The 23,872-nt window shown below is 43.7% G+C and overlaps 4 protein-coding genes across 4 annotated transcripts; 1 reads left to right on the top strand and 3 right to left on the bottom strand.

The window, feature by feature from the left end:
- Nucleotides 1-2,300: 2,300 nt before the first annotated feature.
- Nucleotides 2,301-7,173, bottom strand: LOC124653104 (RCC1 domain-containing protein RUG3, mitochondrial). The gene is made up of 6 exons (XM_047192162.1): nt 6,689-7,173; nt 6,388-6,527; nt 5,940-6,134; nt 3,998-4,126; nt 3,554-3,709; nt 2,301-2,888 (listed from the first exon to the last, which is right to left on the bottom strand). Exons 1-6 carry the CDS (start codon nt 7,171-7,173, stop codon nt 2,686-2,688), a joined length of 1,308 nt encoding a protein of 435 aa, XP_047048118.1. The 3' UTR covers nt 2,301-2,685.
- Nucleotides 7,174-7,361: 188 nt separating this feature from the next.
- LOC124654378 lies at nt 7,362-10,046 on the top strand. The gene is made up of 3 exons (XM_047193385.1): nt 7,362-7,592; nt 9,051-9,260; nt 9,692-10,046. Exons 1-3 carry the CDS (start codon nt 7,362-7,364, stop codon nt 9,803-9,805), a joined length of 555 nt encoding a protein of 184 aa, XP_047049341.1. The 3' UTR covers nt 9,806-10,046.
- A 328-nt stretch (nt 10,047-10,374) lies between these two features.
- On the bottom strand, nt 10,375-13,308 carry LOC124657611 (CASP-like protein 5A2). The gene is made up of 3 exons (XM_047196134.1): nt 13,028-13,308; nt 10,861-10,993; nt 10,375-10,753 (listed from the first exon to the last, which is right to left on the bottom strand). Exons 1-3 carry the CDS (start codon nt 13,306-13,308, stop codon nt 10,550-10,552), a joined length of 618 nt encoding a protein of 205 aa, XP_047052090.1. The 3' UTR covers nt 10,375-10,549.
- A 3,692-nt stretch (nt 13,309-17,000) lies between these two features.
- Nucleotides 17,001-18,765, bottom strand: LOC124657610 (CASP-like protein 5A3). Its single transcript, XM_047196133.1, has 3 exons — nt 18,461-18,765; nt 17,619-17,751; nt 17,001-17,503 (listed from the first exon to the last, which is right to left on the bottom strand). Exons 1-3 carry the CDS (start codon nt 18,763-18,765, stop codon nt 17,300-17,302), a joined length of 642 nt encoding a protein of 213 aa, XP_047052089.1. The 3' UTR covers nt 17,001-17,299.
- Between the last annotated feature and the right edge of the window lie 5,107 nt (nt 18,766-23,872).

Raw genomic sequence — 23,872 nt, 5'->3', positions numbered from 1 at the left:
GTGATAGTAGAGCCCACAACTGAACCCAATGTGACACCATGTGGATAACCTGAAAAAAGTGAAAAGATTGTTTTTTTTTAAGTAATATCATTCCTCGCCCTCCATATAGACCAACATAAGGCAGAGACCCCAATACGGATGAAAGCCTTAGATTGTCTATCAACTCCATTTAACCAATTATTAAACATATTCGCAATATTGGTTGGAGGTGGAAGATCGAAAGTAAAATTAACCGTGCGCCAAAGTATTTTAGCTAAAGGACAAGTGATGAACAAGTGTTCAATAGTCTTCTGCTCTCCGCAAAAAACACATTTTGTACACCCATTCCACCGTCTTTTAGCTAAATTATCCTTAGTAAGCAAAACCTTATTACTCAGAAACCACATAAATATTTTTATCTTAAGGGAAACTTTAACTTTCCATAGGTATTTTCGCAAAAAAGGTGTGTGGTCATTCATAAGATCCTTATACATAGATTTCGCTGTAAACAAACCATTTGTTGTCAAACTCCATACAAATTGATCATTGTCCTCAGATAAATTAATCCTCATAAGTTTTCGGCATAATTGTAACCATAAAGTCCATTTATTTTCTACCAACAACCTTCTGAAACTGATATTCATAGACGTTTGAGCTAACACATGAGCTACCGACATATAGTCAGACCATTAATATTTTCAAGACTAACATGGAAATGGTATGTATGAATTTGTCTAAAAAAGCACTTCACCACTTCAGCTCTGTTGGATTTCGTAAATATATTCACTATAAATTAGCGGTCAAAATTGTGGTTCGTAACCCTGTTAATGTGCATAGCGACCTCGACCCTTTCAGCCATGCTTAAGCCTAAAACATTGAATGGGAATGGTCTAGTCGTCACAACATGGAACACACATGTGCCAAAACACTAATATTGTCGCCTTTTAGGTTCAGTGGAGTATTTATATCATTTATTTATTTGAAGTTAACAAAGCACCGTGACAAAAGGGATGTGCCAAAACCCACGGCTCACCAAGGGGGTCCAAGATGCTTGAAAAACCAAGACCAAGACTCCAAGTGACTATGGAAATCTCACACTTACACCACATGGAATAATTTTAAAAAGAAATGAGACGCTGCTGCTCCCACATATTAAGAAGGCGAAAAAACAAAATGTACAAGGAAGATGAGTAGGTGGAGATAATTACAACAACATTAGGGTTAGAATGCTGATTAGAACAATACCTTGTCTTGAACACCTCTTAGTTTCTAGAGAAATATCGTGTCTCGAATCTTGTTTGGATTACAAAGCAAGCACTGCAGACAAGCCTGCAACACACTTTGGCATTTCTCTCTTTACAGATAACCAACCAAGCGATTATGGCTATCACACTCCAGCGCGATTTCATAGACTTGCGCATGCTAGACTTGTCGTTCACACAACAATCGCATAGATCAAGAACGAGCAGGTAGTGAAAAGAAGAAGGCATGTCTCTTTATGGATAAGACACAAACAGCATATGTGATTGCGTGTGCAATTCCTCAAATCCAAATCATTCCTTGCAAGAAGAATGGAATTATTGTTGCAAACTGTGTCATTTAAACCAGCTACTTGCTAAATTTCAGATACCTCTCATGCCTAGATGCCGTATTGCTTCCTATGGAAATAAGGGTTACTATGTTTTCTAGACCAGCCACTCAATTTTTCTTGCGGTGTTGCTTCCAGACTACTGCTTCTTATAAAAGACAGTGTACGTGTCCCACGCAATTATTGACCATCAAACATGAATCTACATATTGAATGCATACAAACCCACCATAATGTCGTAGTAGCTGGAAAATGTAGATAGACCAAGATACTATGAGCCCCACGGAAACATGCTACAGTATAGCACTTGTGCGCCAATACAAACTGGTTATACCAATTGCAGATTATTATTATTTGACATCATAGCTAAATTTCCAAAAAGAAACTACAAGCAACATCAGGGATTTTGCAAACATAAAAAACTCACACTAAGTACTTTATCTGCTTTTAGATGAATCATTTTTAGGATCAACTCAGTACACATTACTATGGAGGTACATACAACTGCAGACATGTAATGGCGACCATCAGAGTATCATCATGAATGGAATAAACATTGGCATTTTATCCTCAATATAGCACAAGCTCAATGGATATCTTGACAGATTTCCTCAGTGTCTGACCAAAAAGAAGAAAATTTCTATGAACACCTCATTGTTTCATGACTTTGAGAGTATGAAAGGGGGCATAACCGATGATCCAAATGCATAAACATTGCTCAGTTGACTGAATTACCAGTGTCCAGTGCAAGCCTGTAGTAATATCAGCCTGCTACAAAATTTGATTCATCTTAACAACTACAGCAGATGATCAAATTCGAGATAAAATAGGACATGGTTTACACACGATCTTCTCGCAGTTTCATCCCTGGTGTAGCATCAAGAACTCTACCACTAGGAGAACTTCCAATGCTCAAATTCAAGCAATTGCAGCATGCTTGTGTTTTATCAGAAAAGCAATTTTTATTTCTTGCGGATGTTGGGCTTCACCGAGCAGGAGTTTCGCCAACTGGTTAGACAGGCTCCAACCAGTAGAGAACATGATCTTGTCCGGGGTCTACTCGCAGGTTAGAAGATCTAAATTTGAGTGCATTTACAAAGCTAAAGAACCAGTGGGTGCTATTTCTCAATTCGTTGCCTCGAGACCAAACACATGGCATGGGAAGCGCCTATTGCAACCGAGATGACACGAGGAGGGCTCAGATCCTCGTCACCATCAGTGAGAAAATTAACATGAACTGGCAATGGCTGAATTTCTGGGAGATCAGGAACACCTAACTGACAGTCTCTTGCATTTCCCCACATGTATAAGTCACCTTTGTCTGGCCACACAAAAAGAAATTCAGGTAAGCTACTCAGAAAGAGAAATTTTAGTAGCAGTATATCTGGGATTCAGCTATCAAAATAGAGTGACGGACTCAAGTTCTGGTCAAGACAATGCCATTTGTTCTTCATTATTCAAAAAATAATGATGTGAAACAAAACTAGTAGATCTTAAAATTCTTCTTCCTAAACAGTAAACATGCAGTTAAATTAGTATGCAACGCCTGTTTCCAGCATAATTACAAGTTCACAACAGTACCAAATTACCAGTTATCTGGCTGCCTTATACACATTAATACACGAGTCTCTGGTACTTTCTTGGACTTGCTAAATTATTAATACATTAGTCTGTTCAAAATAGAAAACTTTATTCTTAATTACTCGATGTCATATGGTGGCCCTGCCTGGCATTTCCTATGGAATTACAGTATAGACATATTATGTACTTCAATTTACTCACTTCAATCCATAATAAGTAGCTGATTTAGTACAACTTCCTACTAAATCAGCGACACTTATTATGGATCAGAGGGAGTAGTTAAGAAAATGGTGAACTGAAGATAACTGAGCCTAACAACATCTTAAGTGTTCCATGCACAGTAACAGGGTACAGGGAACTGAATGACAAACTTTAAGAAGAAAAAAGAGAAGGTCAAACTTTCACCTGATATAGCAGCAGAAGTTGATCCTCCACAGGCAATGTAGACAATTCGCACCTCAGATAAAGCTTTAATGGCAAGTGGAACTCTATGATTTTGAATCGTGGGATGCCCGAGCTGGCCGTGTCCACCATGCCCCCATGAGAGAACTTCACCTTTATCTGAACACAGTTAACAGACATACAATATGTCACATACTTGCGTGCTGCAACAATCAGCATACTGTAGTGTACTTGCTGTAATAGCAGTCTGAAATTAATACAAAAATATATATCTCTACAAATACTGTGGGCTCGTACTGGTTGCTTGCTGTAAGATTTTACAGAACTTGATTTATGATCAAATGTAATCTTATGACATTATTGCAGTAACCAAAACCGACAGTAAAACAGAAAATTAACCAACTTATTGCGAAAAATGCAGATGTATTTTAAATGCATATTCCTTACCAGTCAAAGCAAGAGAGTGGTATCCACCGCATGCTACTTGGATTACACGGACATTTTTCAGGCTAGGGACAATTTGTGGTCTCCAATCACTGGAATTACTTCCTCTGCCCAATTCGAAGTTTGAGTTCGCTGAAGATCATATGGAAGTTGGAGAAACTCAGTAAAACAATATGTTGCCACCAGGCACTTGGAAATTAGACGAAAGAGCAGGTACACAAGTTGATGAGAGGTGCATTTCAAATTAAAATTAGTACAGAACTGAAGAAGATCGTTTAAATTTAGAATCTATTACCTCCGTTCCAGAATATAAACCTTTTAGAAAGCTATAGAAAGCTATAGCTTTCTAAAAAGGCCTATATTTTGGAACAGAGGTAGTAACTAATACAAGGAAAGACAATTGAAAGCATGGTGTGGCATGCCAAATACTGTTAAAACAGGAAAGCATCAGGGGTTTCAAGTCAGGATGCAAATGGACACGGACGTCCGTGGAGCCTCTTTGTCCATGTCCGTCAAAATAGCTAAACGGTCATACGGAGAGGCCGCGTATTTGATACGGACTCTACGGACACCGTCCGCAGAGCCTGCCAGGCCCGCCTCTCCTGCTAAACAAAAACAAGAAATAGGAAGAGCTACGAACGAAACAGATCGAGTAAACAGAGTTCGCCACTGCCAGGCCGCTGATCTCCTTTGTGTCGCTGAGGAGCGCGAACGCCTGGCCGCCGGCCGCCGCCGAGCGCCTGGCCGCCGGCCGCCGCCGGATTCCCTGCTCGTCGGCGCCATGCCCCTTTGACCCGAGCGCCCTCATCGCTCGGTGCTCCTCCTCCGCGCACGCCATGGCCGACGCCGACCTGGCCTGGCACGCTCTCGCTCGCCGCCGCCGCGAGCGCTGCTACCTGCTCGACTACGCCTGCCACAAGCCCTCCGACGACCCGCTCGAGGAGTGCGCGACCCACTACGACGCGCTCGACGAGATGGACGCCTTCTTCGACGACGCCGTCCGGGTCGTCCTCGCCAAGGCCGGCGTCTCCCCACGCGACGTCAACCTGCTAGTCCTCAATCTCGGCTCCTTCTCACCGGCCCCCTCGCTGGCCGCCAGGGTCGTCAGGTTCGGGATGCGTGAGGACGTCATGGCCTACAACCTCTCCGGCACGGGCTGCAGCGCGGGGCTCGTATCCGTCGACCTCGCCCGCCGCGTCATGCTCACCCGCCCGCGCACCATGGCGTTCGTCGTCACCTCCGAGTCCTGCGCCCCCAACTAGTACAACGGCACCGACAAGTACATGATGCTCGGCGAACTGCCTCTTCCGCTGTGGCGGCGCCGCCGCCCTGCTCACCAACGACCCGGGCCAAGATGGAGCTGCGCTGCCTCGTGCGTGCGCACATCGGCGCCTACGACGACGCGCACGCCGCCGCCGTCCACCGTGAGGACGCCGACGGCCACCTCGGGGTCAGCCTCGGCAAGGACCTCCTCAAGGCTGCCGTGCGCGCGTTCAGCCAGAACCTCCGGCGGGACGGCCGTCATCGATGCCGTCAGGAAGAACCTCGGCCTCTGTCCGTGTATAACCAGCGGAAGTCCACGGACAGGTGAACTAATTTACACGGACATCACGGACATCTGAATAATTTTAAGCGACTTGAGCAAATGACGCTACGGATGTCACGGACGTGTCCGTCTACATCCTGAGTTTCAAGGTAACTTATGCCCAATCGATGAATAAAATGTCTGGGTATGTATGTGCTAGATCCTAGATAGTTAAAGGATAATCTTAAAAAACCTTGTAAATTCATAATTGCAGCTTGAGGTGAACTGGACTAGTGTTTACTAACACAGCATTCACATCAGTATACAACTTTTTTACAGGTGTTTACTGAAGAATTGGAGTATATACACAGTGTTCACTTTCGTAAATTATAATTATAATATACACAACAACGTCCTCACCTCCCCAACTCCATAGCTGCCCATCTGGAGTCAGCGCAAGGGTGAAGAAGCCACCACAAGCAACCGCAGCAGCAGGAACAGGCAGGGCATTCACCTTGGAAGGAACACTGAGAGAGCCAGCTTCACCTGGACCACCCCCACTCCCGAGCCCCAACCTTCCATCGCCTTCATCACGACCCCATGTGTAAAGTTCACCTGTCACAAGCCGTCAAAATGCGAGGACCGGAGCAGATGAGTTTGATAGTCACAAGGCCAATGTTTCGCAAGTGACAATAACAGAAGTTTCAAGAAATTGAGTTTCTCACACTATTCATTTGCACAAGGTAGAAACTGATGACAACAAAAGTGTCATTTCAGAAGGCAGTAACTATTCATCTGCGGTCGGCAGTGGCCGACGATAAAAAAAAGTGCAGTCCATAGTAAGCATAAATAAGAAGCTAAGAACAACCTGAGTCTGTGATCGCCGCAGTATGTGCTCCGCTCGTGGCAATGTGCGCTATCTTCCCTTCCCAAGGACCTTCCACTTTCCTCGGCAACAGTTCCCTATGGTAGACATAGTGCCCCAGAGCTCCAAATCCACCGTAGCCCCTGCAGACTACTAGAGTAAACTGAGTGATGCAGTAATCATCCACACATTCTTCTTCTCAACAACTTTTTTTTGTGACGGTAGGCTCGAAATGAGCCCGGGTTTGAATTAACGAAGCCACGTAAACTTCAAGATGAGCAATGTGGCAGTCCCATTTCCTCACCAGGTGAAGACGTCGCCGGCGGTGAGGGCGGCGGAGTGGATGCCGCCGAGCGCGAGGACGCTGAGGTCGGGGGCGAGGTTGGGGTTGGCGCGGGGCACGAAGGCGGAGGCCTCGTCGCCGAGCCCGAGCCGGCCTCCGTCGCCCTTGCCCCACACCCAGGCGCCGCCGCCGACGACGAGCGCGGAGTGGAAGAGCCCGCAGGAGATCCCCACCTCCACGCCGCCTGCGGTCGTCTCCGTCTCCCCGGCGGCGGGTAGGCGCCCCGGGGTGGGCGGGAGGCGCGGGGACGGTTCGGGGAGGAGAAGGTGCGCGACCGGCGCCGGGTAAAGCCGCCGCTCCTCCTTGCCGCCCCCCAGCTGGCCCGATGCGCCCCGCCCCCACGAGAGGAGGGACACAGGGTACGCGCCGTCCGTGTACAGAGTCGGCGCGGCAGCGGCGTTCGAGGTGGAGTAGCGCCGGTGGAAGGGAAGCAGGCGGCGCAACATCGCCGGCGAGCGGCGGCGGCGGCGGCGGGCGGTTGGGTTTGGCTTCGAACGAAGCCAACTCCGACAACTAGTAGCAGAAAACTGAACCCTTTACCAGCTTCCGACCCGCTAAGCGCCTCGTATCAGGCTAACGGGCGCGTCCACCCACCGTCCGTCACATCGCGCGAGCCACCACTACTCCATTGGCCATGGCGAGCAAGGCGACGGCGGCGACCTCGTGGCGGTGGCGGCTCCTGCTGCTGCTGCTCCTGGCGGTGGCAGCGCTGTGCTGGATCCCGCCGGCGATCGCGATGGCGGCGGCGGCGTCCACGGCCAAGGGGGCGCGGAGGTCGCTGCTGGGGTTCGTGGAGGCGCAGGGCAACTCCTCCTACCGCTGCAGCCCCTCCGGGCCCTGCATCCCCTGCCAGTACTCCGAGAAGGTCAGCCTGCCGGTCCTCTCTCCTCCTTCCTTTGAATTCTCAATCTGGCCGCGTTCCTGTGGGGGGAGAAAAAACATCGATCTTGGGACTTGGGAGGATGGAACTGAAGCACGATTCACCTCAGAAAAATTGAAATGCGATGGATGGGATTTGGGTTTGTCGTGCTCATTGATTCTACTGTTTCGGTGTAGCTCCTGTATGATCTGTGTTCTTTTGTTGGACTAGATGAAGTGTAGGGTAAGAAAAAGTTGGGATCTTGGATACTGTCGATTGGAACAGAGGAATAGTCGAGCCTTTATACTCAAAATGTATGAAAAGGGTTGAAACTGAGTTCATTATAGGTAAAGAAGAAGGTTCCGAGCTAGCATTCGCCGTTCGAATCAGAACGTCTGGTGGCTATGTATTAGGTGAACTTGTTGTGATTTATGTTTCAGCCATGTTTGGCATGAAGAACCTAGCATAGAGTAGTATGTAAGTTTTGGAACAAAATTGTGTGTTATACAAAAGAAGGATATTTCATCGATGGTGAAAGTACAGATCTTTTGTGGCATGTTAAGAAATTTCTAATTTAATTTTAAGTTGCCACAGAGGTTTAGTTTCTCCTGCACCAGTGAGTGAATCGAACGGGAATAAGAAGTCCCATCTATATGTTGTGTATCAGTGAATGACCTTGAAGTGAGCATCTCTGTGCTATAGGAAGCCAAACTTTCCTACTGGAATTGGAAGCTGAACCTTCTATAATGTTCCTTTCTTAATCTTACACTTGTGTTTGTGTTGTTTGAACTCTTAACACTATTAGTATTGTCTTTTCATTCATATTAGTGATTCATTTCTATAATTGCCCAAAGCCATCTCATTTGGTTGCTGTTTGACTAATATAACAAGGAATTGGCGTTACAGCTTCAGACAGAGAGTACATGAAAGAACTATGTCAGCTCATATACTACGCATTGTCATTATTGGTCAGAATCCCCATTTCTAAACTGCGTGTAGCATAGTAGTTTTGTCCTCTCAAATGATTGACACCTTATTTGAACATTGCTTGGAAATATGTGACCTGAAAGGTTGTCACACAGTTATATTGGCCTTACCTTCTTTTGGACTTCTAGCTCTGACTATTCAGATCGATTAATTGTTAGCTTGATGATCACATAAAAGTACAATTTTTCTGGACCATAGTTCATTCAGCATCTGGGGATAGGGTTTCCCATGGTTATTGAGGGCTGCTCATTCGGAGATTTATCTGCAAAATAGCTTCTGCAGTTACAGAGAATTCCAGTACCAACATACATATTATCTAGAAAATAGCTTCCTTCGTATTTACTTGGCAAGGTTAAATGTAATGGAACACTTCATAAATGTCAAACCTGGGTACAAACCTTTTAATCACCACTGTGCAAGCACTTGTATATTGGTTTTCAAGCTTACTAACACGTCATTTTGTCTTATTTTTTATAGAATGATGATAAGTACTGCTGCAGCGAAACTGGCTACCGTTTGCCTTTGAAATGTGTACAAGTACAAAATGGTACAAAGGAAGGGGACAATACCAAGCAAAGAAAGTTGTTGGGTGAAACATCCACGCCAGGTGGCACAAAACACTATGTTACTTACAGGAGTTGTGTACCGTTGGAGGATGAAGAGAAGTTATCTATTCTTGGTTTTGAGGTATTACTATTATTAAAACTTTTTTTCTTACTGTTAAGATTGTATGATGTATCACCCTGCCATCATTTTCTTGTTTCCTATCGCGTAATCTTTGACTACAAAGTCTTCAATGTTGAAAGATCTTGCAAAAATTGTTGATAAAGCGAGAATCTTGTCTAAGCTTTAAAAAAAAAACTGGGCTCTTATCAGTTATCACACATTAGCAAGAATGAATACACAGATCTTTCGTTTAGTTTGTGGTAGTGAGTTTCTGGGCATCAAATTTAGACAATATATAGTGCATGCATGCCGATTACTTTCAAATGTTGACACTATCACTTCTCCAGTAAAACTTAAAGGCTATCACTCATTGGCATATTGACTGTTATCCAAGATGAGTTTTACTTAATTTTTTAATGTGGCTCTGAATCTCAAAGCTTTGCTTTTTGCAGGTTCTCATGGCTGGTATGTTGCTGGTAAGCGGGCCGTTTGTATATTTCCGGAAAAGACAGACGACCCTAATGCAAGGGGCTTCAAGAATCCCGACGAACCCTCCTAGGTTTTAGTTCGAAACTGTAATGGATTTGACCGGTTGCCAAGACGATTTGTTGTGCCATTTTAGTTTGCTGTTTTTCCCTTTGCCATTGTAACACTGTATTAACACATGTACTGAGGAAGGTTCTTACACGAGTAAAAAACCACAGTGACTAATCTTTGTTGTGCCTTGAATTTTTTTGAATCAAAACTCTTGTATCATATGTAACAAATTATACATTTCCTTATTATAACAACAGAAATTTCCTTGACTGTAAGTGATCAATCATGTGGCTTTCTGTTTCTGTCTTTTGTTCAATATATAATGTGACTTTCTGATTCTGTTTGTTTAATATGGGGATAATATGTTAAGCCAAGCAAGTGCCATGTCCAAATGTTTGCAATTGAAACCCAAAGCATGACATCCTGAGAAAAGACTAGACCAGACAGACATTAGCATCTATTTGCATTATTATCTTGAGGAATAAACCAAGGGCCCACCAAATGAATCGATAATCCGACATTCGTAAGTGACAACTGCAATACACAAGAAATCTCAGGATCTATGATCTGGATATCAAAACGAAAACAAAGTAGCATATCAGCTCATCCACGGGTCACAACCACCAGCCCACACTAACAATATATATTAAGAAGGTATTTGCACCATCCAGTTGCTTATCGGTTCTACTGTAATTAGCTGCGCCACGCAGTGCCCCAGTTGGTCATGGAAGAGGATCTGGTGCACAAACAAACCCATGTTCTTGTTCTGTAGGCTACAGTCTCTGTAATTTGTGGACTACTGAGGCGAGGTTCACGAGACAGCACGGCGCAACTGTGAACCAGCACAAGAAAGCCATGGCAGTAGCAGCCATAAAGCTTGGGCAGTGGTTGTCATAGCAAGCCTCCACGTCATCGCTGATGAAAGTGGTGATGCCTGCCGACGCGCATGCAGCAGTGAAGGTCAGTCCTGCGGTGATCTGCAGAGAGCAACATGCAGGTCAGAAGGCGAGCGAGTCCACAAGGAAGGGCAGATGGCTGTTTGATAAGATAGGTGCCTGTCTGCCTGAGAAAATATGACTCTCACCCAGTCCCCGACGCAGAGTATGGCGATGGCTCGTGGAGCTCGGTAGGAACGGCCGACGAGGAGTGCGTAGAAGTAGAGAATGGTCAGTGCCAGGCTCCACAGGCATTGCAAGGCTGCTGCTGATACGAGGTAGCTGGTCAAAAGAACAAGAAGTAAGTTCATACATCTATATAAGGAAAATCGATCCGGCAATCTAGGTTGGAAAAGCAACATCCCAAGTGAAAGTACGGCCTAATGGCATGACAGAAATAAGATACACTAGTAGCATAGCACTTGTTTCAAGTAGGTCCCAACGCTATTCCCGACACTGAATGTAGATCTTCAATGGTTTTCCTCAAAGACAACATGTATGCATATGGGTGTCCATTACAATCACACTGTTCTGAATTCCGAGAATCACCAGAATGTTAAGCAAACTTATCAGCCTACACAGCGAGAAGTTCTTTTTTTCTTTTTTTTGTTGTTGCTGAATGCCTAGGAACTAAGGATGCAAACATCAAACTCCTAATTTTCACAGAAGCGGTTACAATAGACAAACAAAACTCAAGTGAAACATTGTTGTATGCAAAGAAGACAACTGAGATAGTATCGCGGAGAACATGAGCATGTATACATCAAATTGCATTGCCTCAAACGAACAAGCATTTCAAACGAATACCAGTAAGTTCATCTACAGAAGGAAATCAATCCTGCATTCTGGGTCTTAGAAGAATCTAACTGCATTCCATGTAGTTTGCAGTAGTCAATATATGCTATCCCGAACACTGAATGCAGATCTTCAAATGTTTTCCACAGAGGCAACATGTCAATCACCTGTTCTGAATTCCGACAATCACCAGAATGTTAAGCAAACTTATCAGCGTACACAACGAGATTTATTTTTTGTTGAATTCCTAGGAACTAAGGATGCAAACATCAAAGCCTAATTTTCACAGAAGTGGTTATAATAGACAAAGAAAACTCAGGTGAAACATTGTTGATGAGCATGCCAACATCTAATTGCACTGCCTGGAAGCTGCGGCCGCTACAAGCACGCCAAACGAATAATAGTAAATTCATCTACACAAGGAAATCAAATCTCGTACTCTCAGTTTTAAAAGCAACATCCTAACTGCAAACACTATATAATTGTACCATCACAGAAAATAAATATGCACTAGCATACTGCTTGTTCCGTGTAGCTTGCACTTGCAGTATTCAATAGTATATGTTTATCCCCAACACTGAATGCAGATCTTTCAAACGTTTTGCTCGGAGGCAACATGTCAATCACACTGTTCTGAATCCCGACAATCGTCAGAATATTTGTCAGTGAAAACAAAGAAAAATGTTTTTTTTTCGCTGAATGCCTAGGAAACTTTGCACGCAAACATGAAGCTCGTATAACTTCCAACAAACACTGCTGGATCATCGTTCCAAAGAAGACAACTGACCCCTAATTCTGGCAACAAAATCGGGTAATGCAGTAATCGATCCACATACGTAAAGAAGGATTTCAGTTGAAACAGAGAGAGGAGAGGAAACCTCCGGAATGGAGTCCATGAAATCGTCAACTCAAAGTTGCTGCTGATATGAGCATGTCAAGTGAGTAACAGTAAGTTCATCTACAGAAGGAAACCAATCCCGTGTTCTGGGTTTTAAAAGCAGCATCCAAAGTGAAAACACTATGTAATCGCATCACAGAAAAGAGATACACTAGCATACTTAGTTTGCAGTAGTCAATATATGCTATCCCCACCACTGAATGTAGATCTTCAAATGTCTTCCTCAGAGGACACGTGCAAATCACACTGTTCTGAATCCCAACAATCATCAGAATATTTACCAGCGAAAACAAAGAAAACGTTTTCTTTTTTTTGCTGAATGCATAGGAAACTGATATGAGTCATGCTCCTAATCCTCAGCAACAAACACCGCTGGATCATCTTCTCTTTCGAAAGAAGACAGCTGAGATTAAAGAATCTCCTAATTCTCGCAACAACAACAAAAATTGGCTGATGCAGTGATTAATCCGCATACGTAAAATAAGGATTTCAGTTGAAACAGGGAGGGGAGCAAACCCTCCGCAATGAAATGCCTGAAATCGTGAACTGAAACCTCGTTTCACAGGTACCATATTTGCAGAGAAACGCTGAGCCGGGAGAGGAGATCGGAGGGGAGCGCGCACCGGAAGGCGGTGAGGGAGGCGAAGTCGCGGGCGGAGGCCATGGCGGCGACCGCGGCGGCGGCGAGGAGCGCCTGCACGAGGCGGACGACGAGACGGCCCCGGATCGGGGCGCGCATCACCACCCCAGGCGGCGCGTCCGCCTGTCCCTGCGCCGGGGCCTGCGGAGCAGCAGCCGGAGCCGCAGCCGGAGCGGGGGCCGCAGCGGGAACCGCAGCGGGGGCCGGCGCCGGCGCCGGGTCCGGGTGCACCGTCGGATGGCTCTTTGGCCGCAGCGGCATCATCTTTCCCTTCCCCGCCGACTCACGCGCTCTGCTGCTCGTCGGACGTGCGCGGTTTCGGGACGCGGTGGCCGGTGGACTGGTGGAGCCGTGGAGGAGAGGCAGGGGGCTTAACAGGCGTCGGATGAATGCGGGAGGGAGGGTCGGCCATTTCTGTCCGAGCTTCCTCAGTCCTCAGTGACAGTGAGTGAGCGTGGCCTTCTTCCATTTTCGGCAAAAGCGCGTCCACGCCCTCGTCAGTCGTCACCACTCACCACCAAACTCACTACTACTATGTGGTTCCTACACCCTCCAGGAAGTTTCCTGCACGTGGTACATTTTCACACACCATGCTTTTTGTTGTATGTAGAATTAGATTGCTCAATTAGATTACTTTTTCCAAATGGGACTTCTATCCTTTTCATTACTTATCATAACGGAAATACTACCTCTATCTCAAAGCTTAAGGCTTATATTATTTTTAGAAAGTCAAATTACGTTAAGTTTAACTAAGCTTCACCAAAAATCATTAACATGAAAAATACAAAATTAATATCATTAAATAGATAATGAAATATGTTTTCGTATGGTATCTACAAAATATTATATTTATTCATAGATTGTTTTAAAAGTTCAGTCAAACTTTACTTGATTTGATTTTTCAAAAAAATATACGAGTAGTAACAGCAAACAAGGGAATGACAAGGAAGAAGGACACGCTAAAACATATTTTTAGGGGAGGGGTTGGTAGGAAAACCTGCTACTTGATCTCGACATCGAAGATACCTAGCAAAAAAAATACTTACCCTACACGACAGAGGCAAAAGTAGCCAACATATTCAGAAAATAACCACTACAACAACCACACATATTACAAGATCACGAAAACAACGACAACCAAAGATAACTGGGACCGCATTCAAGCCCCGTTGTTTGTGCTCATCAGCAATCCCGCCCGTTGCAGTAAAAGTTGTTGGAGCCATAGCCGCATCAGAGCGAAGAGCGGCTGCCAGCTGCAAGATTTGATCAAGCACCATTCTTTGTCCTGTCGCCATCCTCGCTCCCGTAGAGGCCTGTGCAAAAAGGAACAAATTGTAGAGATTTTCACAATGGAAAAGGAGTCAAAAGTGTCTAAAAGAATAGACCACACTGATAGCGATTGAAATTAAGAACAAAGATCTCTTGGATAGTAGGTAAACAAGTTGAAAGCTCTATTGAAGATTACGATCTCTCCCAGTCCCAGGGCCGGCCCATAAGGGGGGGCAACGGGGCGACCGCCCTGGGCCCCTAGAAGGAAGGGGGCCCATCTCAGGCAGTATTCCATTATAGTAGAGCAGGTATATTTCTGTGCTAGAGGTTTAGGAAAATAAAATTGGCCCAAAGCTCACCACGTAACAAGAAGACATGGATCCTAATAAAATATCCACTCGATGGATACGCTGCTGCCTGCCCGACTGTATTCCCATCGTTAAATCGTCTCCTCGATCTCCCAAATTCTCCATACCCAAAGAACAGCCGCCGCATCTCAAAAAAAAAGGCGCTGCCCCTGGTGCCTTTCCAAATTTGTGGTTGCTGCAGCTGTTAATGGACATCAACAGCGCTATTTTGCTCCCCCAACCATCTCTCTTTCCATCTCAATGTTCTAGTTGTTCCCCATCCACTAGACGTTGGAGACATCAGAGATTGTACGTCTCCCTCACCGACTCCCTCCCCTAAACGCGTTCCCATTTGATTTGTTGTTAAATAGCCCAGCTTTGACTGCTCCACATCTCCAATTCTGCCCTTCTTAGGTCTATTCTTCACTGGATCGGATAGAGTGGGAGCAGATTAGGAGAAGAGAAGGGGGACGCCGTGACAGGGACGAGGGAGTGATTTTCACCTTCATCTTCGTGTTCATTGGGTCAAAGGAACCTATATCAAGAATTCGACATCGAGTTATATGCCCATATCTAGGCGTTGTTATTCTCTGAACTGACTGTTTTTCTGCAAATTGGAAGTTCAATTGTCGTTTTTTAAAAATGTAACACTAGTAGTTTTTGTAGGAAGTTTATGTAGGAAGCTTTGAAGAAGTTAATTTTGGGCGAAGAAATTAAAGAGCATACAAACTGATGTAATTTCATCATATCTCGTAGTAGCGCTAAAATTTATGTAGCAATCAGTTTTGATAAGGTTGTTTGTTTCGCACATAAATATATGAAATGATGGTATTTTCCTGCCACTTAGAAGATCAATCTTTTCTAGAACTATATTGTTTTCTTGCTATTACTATCATTATGTATTCCTCTGGACAGTTACAAATAAAGTTTTTTAGTTCAAAGGTATGTGCTATGTAGTGGGTGATTTTGGAATACGGTGCATTCTAACTTTTTTTGGGTCAACAAGGGCCCTTTTTTTAATCTCGCCCCAGGGCCCTGAAAATGTATGGACCGGCCCTGCCCAGTCCCAGGTACAAAAGGTACACAAGTGCACTTCATGTTCCCAAGAGAACTATACAAGCACACATTTAACACTTGCCATACAGAATAGAGAAATTAATATATAAATAAACCATGTGAGTCAAAAAAAAGTTATTAAATCATTAGACAAATAATAATTTCATCAATATTTATCAAGATATGAGTCTGTTCACTCCTCTTGGACGGCTCTATCCTTTACAAATATCCTTATATATATGCATGGCATTATTTGCACAGAGATGCACCATTATTCTTCAGTACACATTACCTTCTCTGCTAACAAAATTATGAAGCTCACAAGGCAATAAAAATTAATCCATGTCTACTATTCTGATAAATATTGAACTCCACATAATCAAAAGTATAAGCTCTTGAAAATCGCTTCCTGTTCCTCTTGGTTCTAACTGAAGAAGAGCATTTATTTCCATTTTAGGAGCATATCATATTTTGAACAAGCAAGTAAAAGGAGATGTAGCACATTTACCATGTCAGCAGTTTATCACCTCGGCATGCAGCTAAAATATATACTGTATATACATATTTATGCTTACGAAATTATGGGTATGTTTCAATCATAACTGTAGGATATGGATAAAATATAGAACTTGGCAAATACTCTAAAAACGTATGACTCTTTCTGTGCGAGAACTTGTAAACATCCTTCACACCAATTTTTTTACTGGACAGTTCTTTATTCACTACAAAGAAGACTTTCCAATAAACAAGGATTGTGTGCTTTTCAGCGCAAGAATTAGTAATAGAAATGTACGAAAGCAAAGATCCCATTTTTGTTGCTAGTATCATCATTTTTGCTGCACTGATCCAGACTGAGATTAAGGAAATGTGGCTAATTAAATTTAAACTCACTAATTCAGGCCCATTGTCAACCCAGCAATTGTCGAATCCTATACTCAACTGAGAAGGGGGGTACTAACCTATGGCGGAACGGGCCAATCTGGTGTTTATAAATCATAATAAATAGATGGAACTGCTATGAAACAACTTGTTAGTAGAATAATATATCACTTCGAGATAGGACAAACATCTATATTGAGTCAACTAAATACTCCAGGCTTCCATCAAGCCACAAGTAACTAGAAATCAAGGATGTTTATACCCTCTACATGATACCCTATGGTAAAATTTTCACCTAAGATTTCATCAGCAGCATTCCAAGAGAACTGTTTCAGTCATTAAATTCATGTTGAACACATGAATTTGGCAGCTGCTGATACTGTGCTACAGCTCATGAACACAACGGAGAGAGAGGGGTCATTTTCCTACTTTGATTGACAGTACATAAAACCTGACATACATGTTCAGTTATAAAAACCTCTATACATATGTAGCCATCAGTCTGCCAATACCGAAAAACTTATACCAACAAAATGCATGACCTCTAGCACCATTTATGGCTCCGACATCACCATTCCCTTCTACTGTACTAGTATATAAGAAGGTATACGCACCATCCGTTGCTTCTAGGTCCTAGTGTAATTATCTGTGCCACGCCATGTAATCTGTGCTGCACAAGCAAACCCCGATTCTTGTTCTGTAGACTAGGGTCTTTGCAATTTATGGACCACCGAGCCGAGGTTGAGGACACAGCACGGTGCGACTGTAAACCATGTCAAGAAAGCCATGGCGGTCGCAGCCATGAAGCTTGGGCAGTGGTTATCAGAGCAAGCTTCCACGTCATCGTTGACGAAGGTGGTGATGCCTGCCGACGCGCATGCGGCAGTGAAGGTCAGTACTCCTGTGATCTGCAGAGAGCACGCAACATCAAGGTCAAAAAGGTGAGTGAGTCCGCAACAAGGAACGGCAGACGGCTGTTTTGTATAGATCAGAAGGTGCCTGAGATGAGAAAACATGGCTCACCCAGTCCCCGGCGCAGAGTATGGCGATGGCTCGGGGACTTCGGTAGGAACGCCCGACGAGGAGCGCGTAGCAGTAGAGAATGGACAGGGCGAGGCTCCACAGGCATTGCAGAGCTTCTGCTGCCACGAGGTAGCTGGTCAAAAGAAGAACATCGAGTTGATCGACATAACAAAATCAGTTAGGTACTCTGAATTGTAGAGATAGCATCTTACAGGTAAAAAATGCTATCTAACTGCATGACAGAAAATAAGATACACTACTGGTTTCAGAACTATTCAGAAGTAGCACTTGTTTCGTGTAGGTACCAATGCTATCCCAGCACTAATGTAGATGTTCAAAAAGAATGTTTTCCTCAAAGACAACATGTATGCATTGACAACCAGAATGTTAACCGAATTTGTGGTTTTCACATGAGAAGGGTTATGATCAGCAAACTAGACTCCATCTAACACTGATGTATCATTCCAAAGAAGACAACTGGGACTCTGAGAGTGATATCATGAATCATGATGCCAAATCAATCCAAAAGGCGTAATGTAGTAATAGTTTCTGTTTGGGGATTGAATATCGACAATATGTCTAGTGAGAATTTAGAGAGGGCCCAATGATAGTTTCTGCTGAGAACTTATTCCACATCTCTCTCTTTACAGAGCAGAGGGGCTCTGCAGAGTCGGGCCATCAACCCAGGCAAGAGGCAACGAAATCCCTGAAACCACACCTCACATGTAGATTGGTACGACGAAAATTCTGCCTGCCGGAATACTACTGATTCAGCACCGTTCTGACCCTATCGAGAGAATAGACTGTACTGGTACGGCGCCGTTGGGAGAAAGGGCACGAACCGGAAGGCGGTGAGGGAGGCGAAGTCGCTGGCGGAGACCATGGCGGCGATGGCGGCGGCGGCGAGGAGCGCCTGCGCGAGGCGGGCCACGAGAGCGCCCCCGTGTAGGCCGTGCATCAGCACCCCAGGCGGCGCGTTGCCCTGCCCCTGCGCCGGGGCCTGCGGCGCCGCAGCTGGAGCGGGAGCGGGAGCCGCAACAGGAGCCGCAGCTGGAGCGGGAGCGGGCGGCGCCGGCGCCGGCGCCGGAACCGGAACCGGAGCGGGGTCCGGGTGCACCAGCGGATGGCTAAACGGCAGCCGCGGCATCATCGTTCCTTCCTCCGCCCCTCCTCTGATCGGACGTGCGGCTTCGCGACGCGGTGGAGGAGCCGGCCAGGGCCAGGGGTTTTATCAGGGGAGAGGAGGAGCCGCCATTTCTGTCCGAGCTTCGTCTTCTACTTCAGTCCTCAGTGAGTGAGAGTGGCCTTCTTCCATTTTTGGCAAAAGCGCGTCCGTCTCCACGCGCACTTGCCTGAAACTTTTTTTTTTTTTTTTTTTTTTTTTTAGACCCCTCGATCTGTGTTACAGCTGTAGCAACTGAACTTATGCACTAACTAAACACCACACTCACACCACACACACGCACACCACTAGTGCACAAGTTAGACTCTAGAACTATACACACAGCACACATAATTTGGGTGTCCCTAGGAGCTAGTAGTTGTGGCACATATGTGTGGAGGGGATTTTATTTGGGACCTAAAGCCCCGGTGAGACACCAGAAAATCGTCCCCAAAGGGAATCGATCTCGGGCGGGCAGGCTGGCCACTGCCAAGCCTAGCCACCGCGCACTTGCCTGAAACTGGAACTCAGTGGTTCATACCTGTCTTGCGAGGAAATTTCCTCCACGTTGTACATTCACACACTCTATGCTTCTCTGTTCTAGGTAGAAGCACCGTAGAAATTCACTTTTGATCTTGAATGTTTTTTTTTAAAGGTGATAACACCCCGCCATCTGCATCGTGATGATGCACACAACCTTTATTAATAAGTCTCAAACATAATAGTGATTAATACAAAAGTCACGAATCGCTCATAGTCGATACATAGATCAACCGGCGAAACACCAAAGCCCCAAAACAAAGCCAACTAAACATCACGTAGTCGACTAGTATGACACCATCCAGCCTGGAACAAGATATCCTGAGCAATCGTCTGGAGATGGTTGCATCCAGTATCCATAATATACCGCTGGCCCCGAGGTAGGAGCAAGGCCCAGAGCTGCACCCAGTGGACCACCATATGAATAGCCTGCAAAATATTGAAATAAGATGATTTGTTAAACACAACATTATTTCGGCACCTCCAAATTGACCAGTGCAAGGCCCACACAACAATGCGTATACGATCTTTTGCTTTTTTGTCAACTTCATTCAACCAATTGTCAAACATATTAGTAATATTAGTTGGAGACGGGAGATCAAATGCGAAATAAATCACGCGCCACGGTAATTTTGCAAAAGGACAAGCTAAAAATAGGTGTTCAATTGATTCTTGTGCACCACAAAAACAACACTTCATACACCCTTTCCAATTTCTTTTTGCAAGATTATATTTGGTTAACAACACTTTGTTATTTAGATACCACATAAAAAATTATCTTGAGTGGGATTTTTAGCTTCCATAGATATTTCCTCGAAAAAGGAGTGTGGTCATTCATCAAGTCTCCATACATAGACTTAACAATGAATATTTCTGAGGTTGTAAGATTCCAAACAAATTTATCTGGTTCATCACCAAGATTAATTGCCATTAGGCGTCTACATAGATGCAGCCAGGTCATCCATTTGTTCTCATTTAACACTCTTCTAAATCGAATGTTCAGAGGTGCATGAGATAACACATCCGCAACCAAGACATTTCTATGTTGCACAATGTGATATAAAGATTAGTACTACTGCGCTAAAGTAGTATCCACCTACCCAAACATCCTCCCAGAATCTAATAGCCGAACCATCACCCAAATTAAAGTGACCTCGAGCAAATAAATAATCTTTCACATGCATTAGTCCCTTCCAAAAAGGTGAATCAGATGGTTTAGCCTAAACTTCAGAGAGAGTCTTTTGAGATAGGTATTTATTATGCAGTAGCTCCTGCCACACCCCTTCCTCATTCAATAATTTGAAAAGCCATTTACTTAGAAGACATTTATTTTTTAATTCTAAAACCTAAATGCCAAGGACCCCTTGGTCTTTCGGCCTACAGATGACGTTCCACTTCGTTAATCTATATTTTCGTTTTTCTTCGCCCCCTGCCAAAAGAATCTCAACCGATAGAAATCAAGTCTTTTGAATACCCATTTTGGAATTTCTAGGAAAGATAACATAAACATTGGTAAACTTGTCAAAATAGAATTGATCAAGATAAGTCTATCCCCATAGGATAAGAGTTTTCCTTTCCAACATCCCAACTTACCTACAAATCTAGTTGAGAGAATTCCTTATTTGGCCTTGGCTGAAATTTGCCATCCTTTTTTGACCCTGGTAAATTTTTTCTTCCTTTCATGACCCACAAAGTTTGGTTGGTTCCTTATTTGGCCTTCTACTACAATTTAAGCACTAAGATGACCATTTTGCCCCTGCTATAATATGCTAGCAAATTTTTGAGTTTCATAAAAATCTAAAATTTATTCCAGAAATACATGTATATGATTGGGATGTACGTGCAATGTTTCGGGCACAAACACGTTTTATTTTAGGCTGTGAAAAAAACAAAAATCTGACATTATATAGGCGTATAGTGTACGTATAGTCTGTCAGAAATTTGTCTTTTTTGTATCTTCCAAAATACAATGTATTTTCGGCTGAAATTTCTGGCGTGCCTGCGGATTGTCTGTATGTTTGTGCCTATTTAATATCAATTTTTTTGTAGTTCTGGAAATACAAAAAAAATTGGAGTAATTTCTAGAATAAATTTGAGATTTTTCGGAATAAATTGCAGCAGGGGCAAAATGGTGCGCTGGTGCCAGCCACAGTGGGGGTTGCTTTTTTTTTAACAAACCAACTAGTATATCACAGCTTTTTTAGTGCAATTTTGTCACATATTGCTGCAGGCACTGGTGGAAAAAGGGCCTTTGGTCGCGGTTCGCAACTGCCATTAGTCGCGGTTGCGCAACCGCGACCAAAGTAGCGCGACTAAAGGCCCCCCCCTTTAGTCGCGGTTCCTTACGAACCGCGACTAAAGGCCCGTCCATGTGGGCCGCAGGCGAGCGCCAGGGCGGAGGACCTTTAGTCGCGGTTCTTCGGCCAGCCGCGACTAAAGGCCTCCGCGAGGTTTAGGGTTTAGCCCCCTCCCCCTAAATCTGGTTTCTTTTTAATTTGTATTGTTTTATTTCTTTTGGGTTTTAATTTTGAAGGAGTTTCACATATTCTACGGCACTACATACATGCATATGAATGTACAATTTCAAACAAATTTGAAATTAGAACCAAAAAGAATTCAAGAGGAATATACAATATATATTCAATATCGGATGACCATATACAATTTTGAATAAGTTTCCATCCATAATTTAGTGCATATGAAGTTCTACGTCATCGTAATGGTGTTCTCCTCTAGGATCGATGACTTCCCTCGCCAACCATCCAGCTAGTTCCTCTTGAAGTGGTCGGAAGCGAGCTTCGGACTAAGCGTCTTCCGGAGGTTATTCCTCATGAGGTTGTTCTCACACTTGCTGGTCCCGCTCATTGCGGTATCTCCGGATCCTCTCACAAACATAGTATCCACATAGATTGGTCCCCGGTGGCTGGAATATCCCCGATCGTCGCACGCTGCCAATTTAAATTGTAGCTCTTTTTGAATTCACCGACCTTTTGATCTACGAACCGTCTCCAAACCCTACGAGGCAAAGAAAATTAAATGAACAAGAGAGTTATTAATTAGTTACTTGATATTAGGAAATGATGAACGAAATAGGCCGATCGATATAGAGCGCAAATGAATGAAAATAATTACTTTTGCATCATTTTTCTCATGTCGGCCCAAAGCGCCGGATCCATATTCGGAGAGTCGTGGACGAGAAGCTGTGGAGGTGTGAAATTGAATTACCATAAGAATCCGGTGGAACTCGCGGACACGATACATGCACGATCATGCATAACTCATCGATTAGCCACATACCATGCATGGAGTAAACAAAAGAGAATGTGCTCAAGACAGAAACACTCACCCAAAATGGTAAGGAAATAGAATATCACTTTTGAGTTTCGTTTTCTAAAAACCGCCACAGGTCATCCTCCACGTCGGCGGGGTGGTGTTCTAACACATATGAATTAACGATTTGTGGGTCAATGAACCCAACATCATGGATGTTCCTTATTCGCATTTCCCGCTTCTTCATTCACGCATAATAGCGTACACAACAAGATAGTTAGGACAATATATATATATATATATATATATATATATATATATATATATATATATATATATATATATATACACCAGCACTATTCTGCAACCGGTTGCAGAATAATATTCTGAGCACCGACTTGAACTTCTCTGGACACAAGGTTGAACTTCCTGGATAAGAGGGTTGACCTTTCTGTCAGAACTTACCTGAACTTCCCATTTTCTTGAAAGCAAATGATTATACTACGAGTTTCTCAACCATTTGGCGGAAATGTGAAAATGATATACCGTTGGATAGATAATGAAAAACCGCAACTTTTTCATGTTTACACTTTTCACAGATTTTGCACGGTTTAAATTTAATTTTGGAAATACGAAAACGCTTCTATATGGCCAGAAAACGAACTTTTAGTTCAATTTTCGAATCGCTTATCGGAAATGAACAAATGATATATCGTTGGATAGATAATGAAATTGCGCAACTTTTTCATGTTTTACGTTTTTTCAAAATCCTCACAGTTTTTGAACAAGTTTGAAAATACCGAAATTCGGACGTACTCAAAAACGAGCGGACAGTAATTTGGATGAATTTTTTCAACCGTTTGTCGGAATGAAGCAAATGATATGGCGTTGGAAAGCTATGGACTAGGCGCATCTTTCTTATTCCAATTGTTTTCTCTAATTCCTTACAGTTTAAGAGAAAATCTCGAATTACTGTCCGCCCATTTTATGTGACGGGCACCGAATGATTCTCCACGCGATTTCCATGGGTAAATTTAAACAATGAAAATGATATACTGTTGGAAAGGTGTCAAAATGGCGCATCTTTTTGGTATCTACCATTTTTTGTAAATCCAAACGGTTTGAAACTAATTTTAGAAGTTTTGAAATCATGTTTCCGGTATACTTTGCGAGATAATGATTTGAATTTGATGGATTAGATCCAGTTATTTGTTCTAAAATGTTATATGTAATGAAATTAGACATATACTCTACCATATAAAGCTTTTGGTGACAATGATTG

This window comes from Lolium rigidum, chromosome 5 (assembly GCF_022539505.1).
Source record: "Lolium rigidum isolate FL_2022 chromosome 5, APGP_CSIRO_Lrig_0.1, whole genome shotgun sequence".
In the NCBI taxonomy this organism is placed as follows: Eukaryota; Viridiplantae; Streptophyta; class Magnoliopsida; order Poales; family Poaceae; genus Lolium; species Lolium rigidum.
The sequence above is the reverse complement of the archived record's forward strand: the minus strand, read 5'-3'. Positions and strand labels throughout refer to the sequence as shown.

Bases quoted from the DNA above. Each gene is read 5' to 3' on its own strand.
- LOC124653104 (XM_047192162.1), bottom strand. From the start codon at position 7,173: ATGTTGCGCCGCCTGCTTCCCTTCCACCGGCGCTACTCCACCTCGAAC. The intron at 3,710-3,997 runs GTAAGGAATATG...AACTGTGTTCAG, and splicing joins CCACTCTCTTGCTTTGACTG to ATAAAGGTGAAGTTCTCTCA. The intron at 2,889-3,553 runs GTGAAAGTTTGA...TTGTGTGGCCAG, and splicing joins AACTTCTGCTGCTATATCAG to ACAAAGGTGACTTATACATG.
- LOC124654378 (XM_047193385.1), top strand. From the start codon at position 7,362: ATGGCGAGCAAGGCGACGGCGGCGACCTCGTGGCGGTGGCGGCTCCTG. The intron at 7,593-9,050 runs GTCAGCCTGCCG...TATTTTTTATAG, and splicing joins CCTGCCAGTACTCCGAGAAG to AATGATGATAAGTACTGCTG. The intron at 9,261-9,691 runs GTATTACTATTA...TGCTTTTTGCAG, and splicing joins TATCTATTCTTGGTTTTGAG to GTTCTCATGGCTGGTATGTT.
- LOC124657611 (XM_047196134.1), bottom strand. From the start codon at position 13,308: ATGATGCCGCTGCGGCCAAAGAGCCATCCGACGGTGCACCCGGACCCG. The intron at 10,994-13,027 runs GTGCGCGCTCCC...TCTTTTGACCAG, and splicing joins GCCTCCCTCACCGCCTTCCG to CTACCTCGTATCAGCAGCAG. The intron at 10,754-10,860 runs GTGAGAGTCATA...TGCTCTCTGCAG, and splicing joins TACTCTGCGTCGGGGACTGG to ATCACCGCAGGACTGACCTT.
- LOC124657610 (XM_047196133.1), bottom strand. From the start codon at position 18,765: ATGCCGCGGCTGCCGTTTAGCCATCCGCTGGTGCACCCGGACCCCGCT. The intron at 17,752-18,460 runs GTTCGTGCCCTT...TCTTTTGACCAG, and splicing joins GCCTCCCTCACCGCCTTCCG to CTACCTCGTGGCAGCAGAAG. The intron at 17,504-17,618 runs GTGAGCCATGTT...TGCTCTCTGCAG, and splicing joins TACTCTGCGCCGGGGACTGG to ATCACAGGAGTACTGACCTT.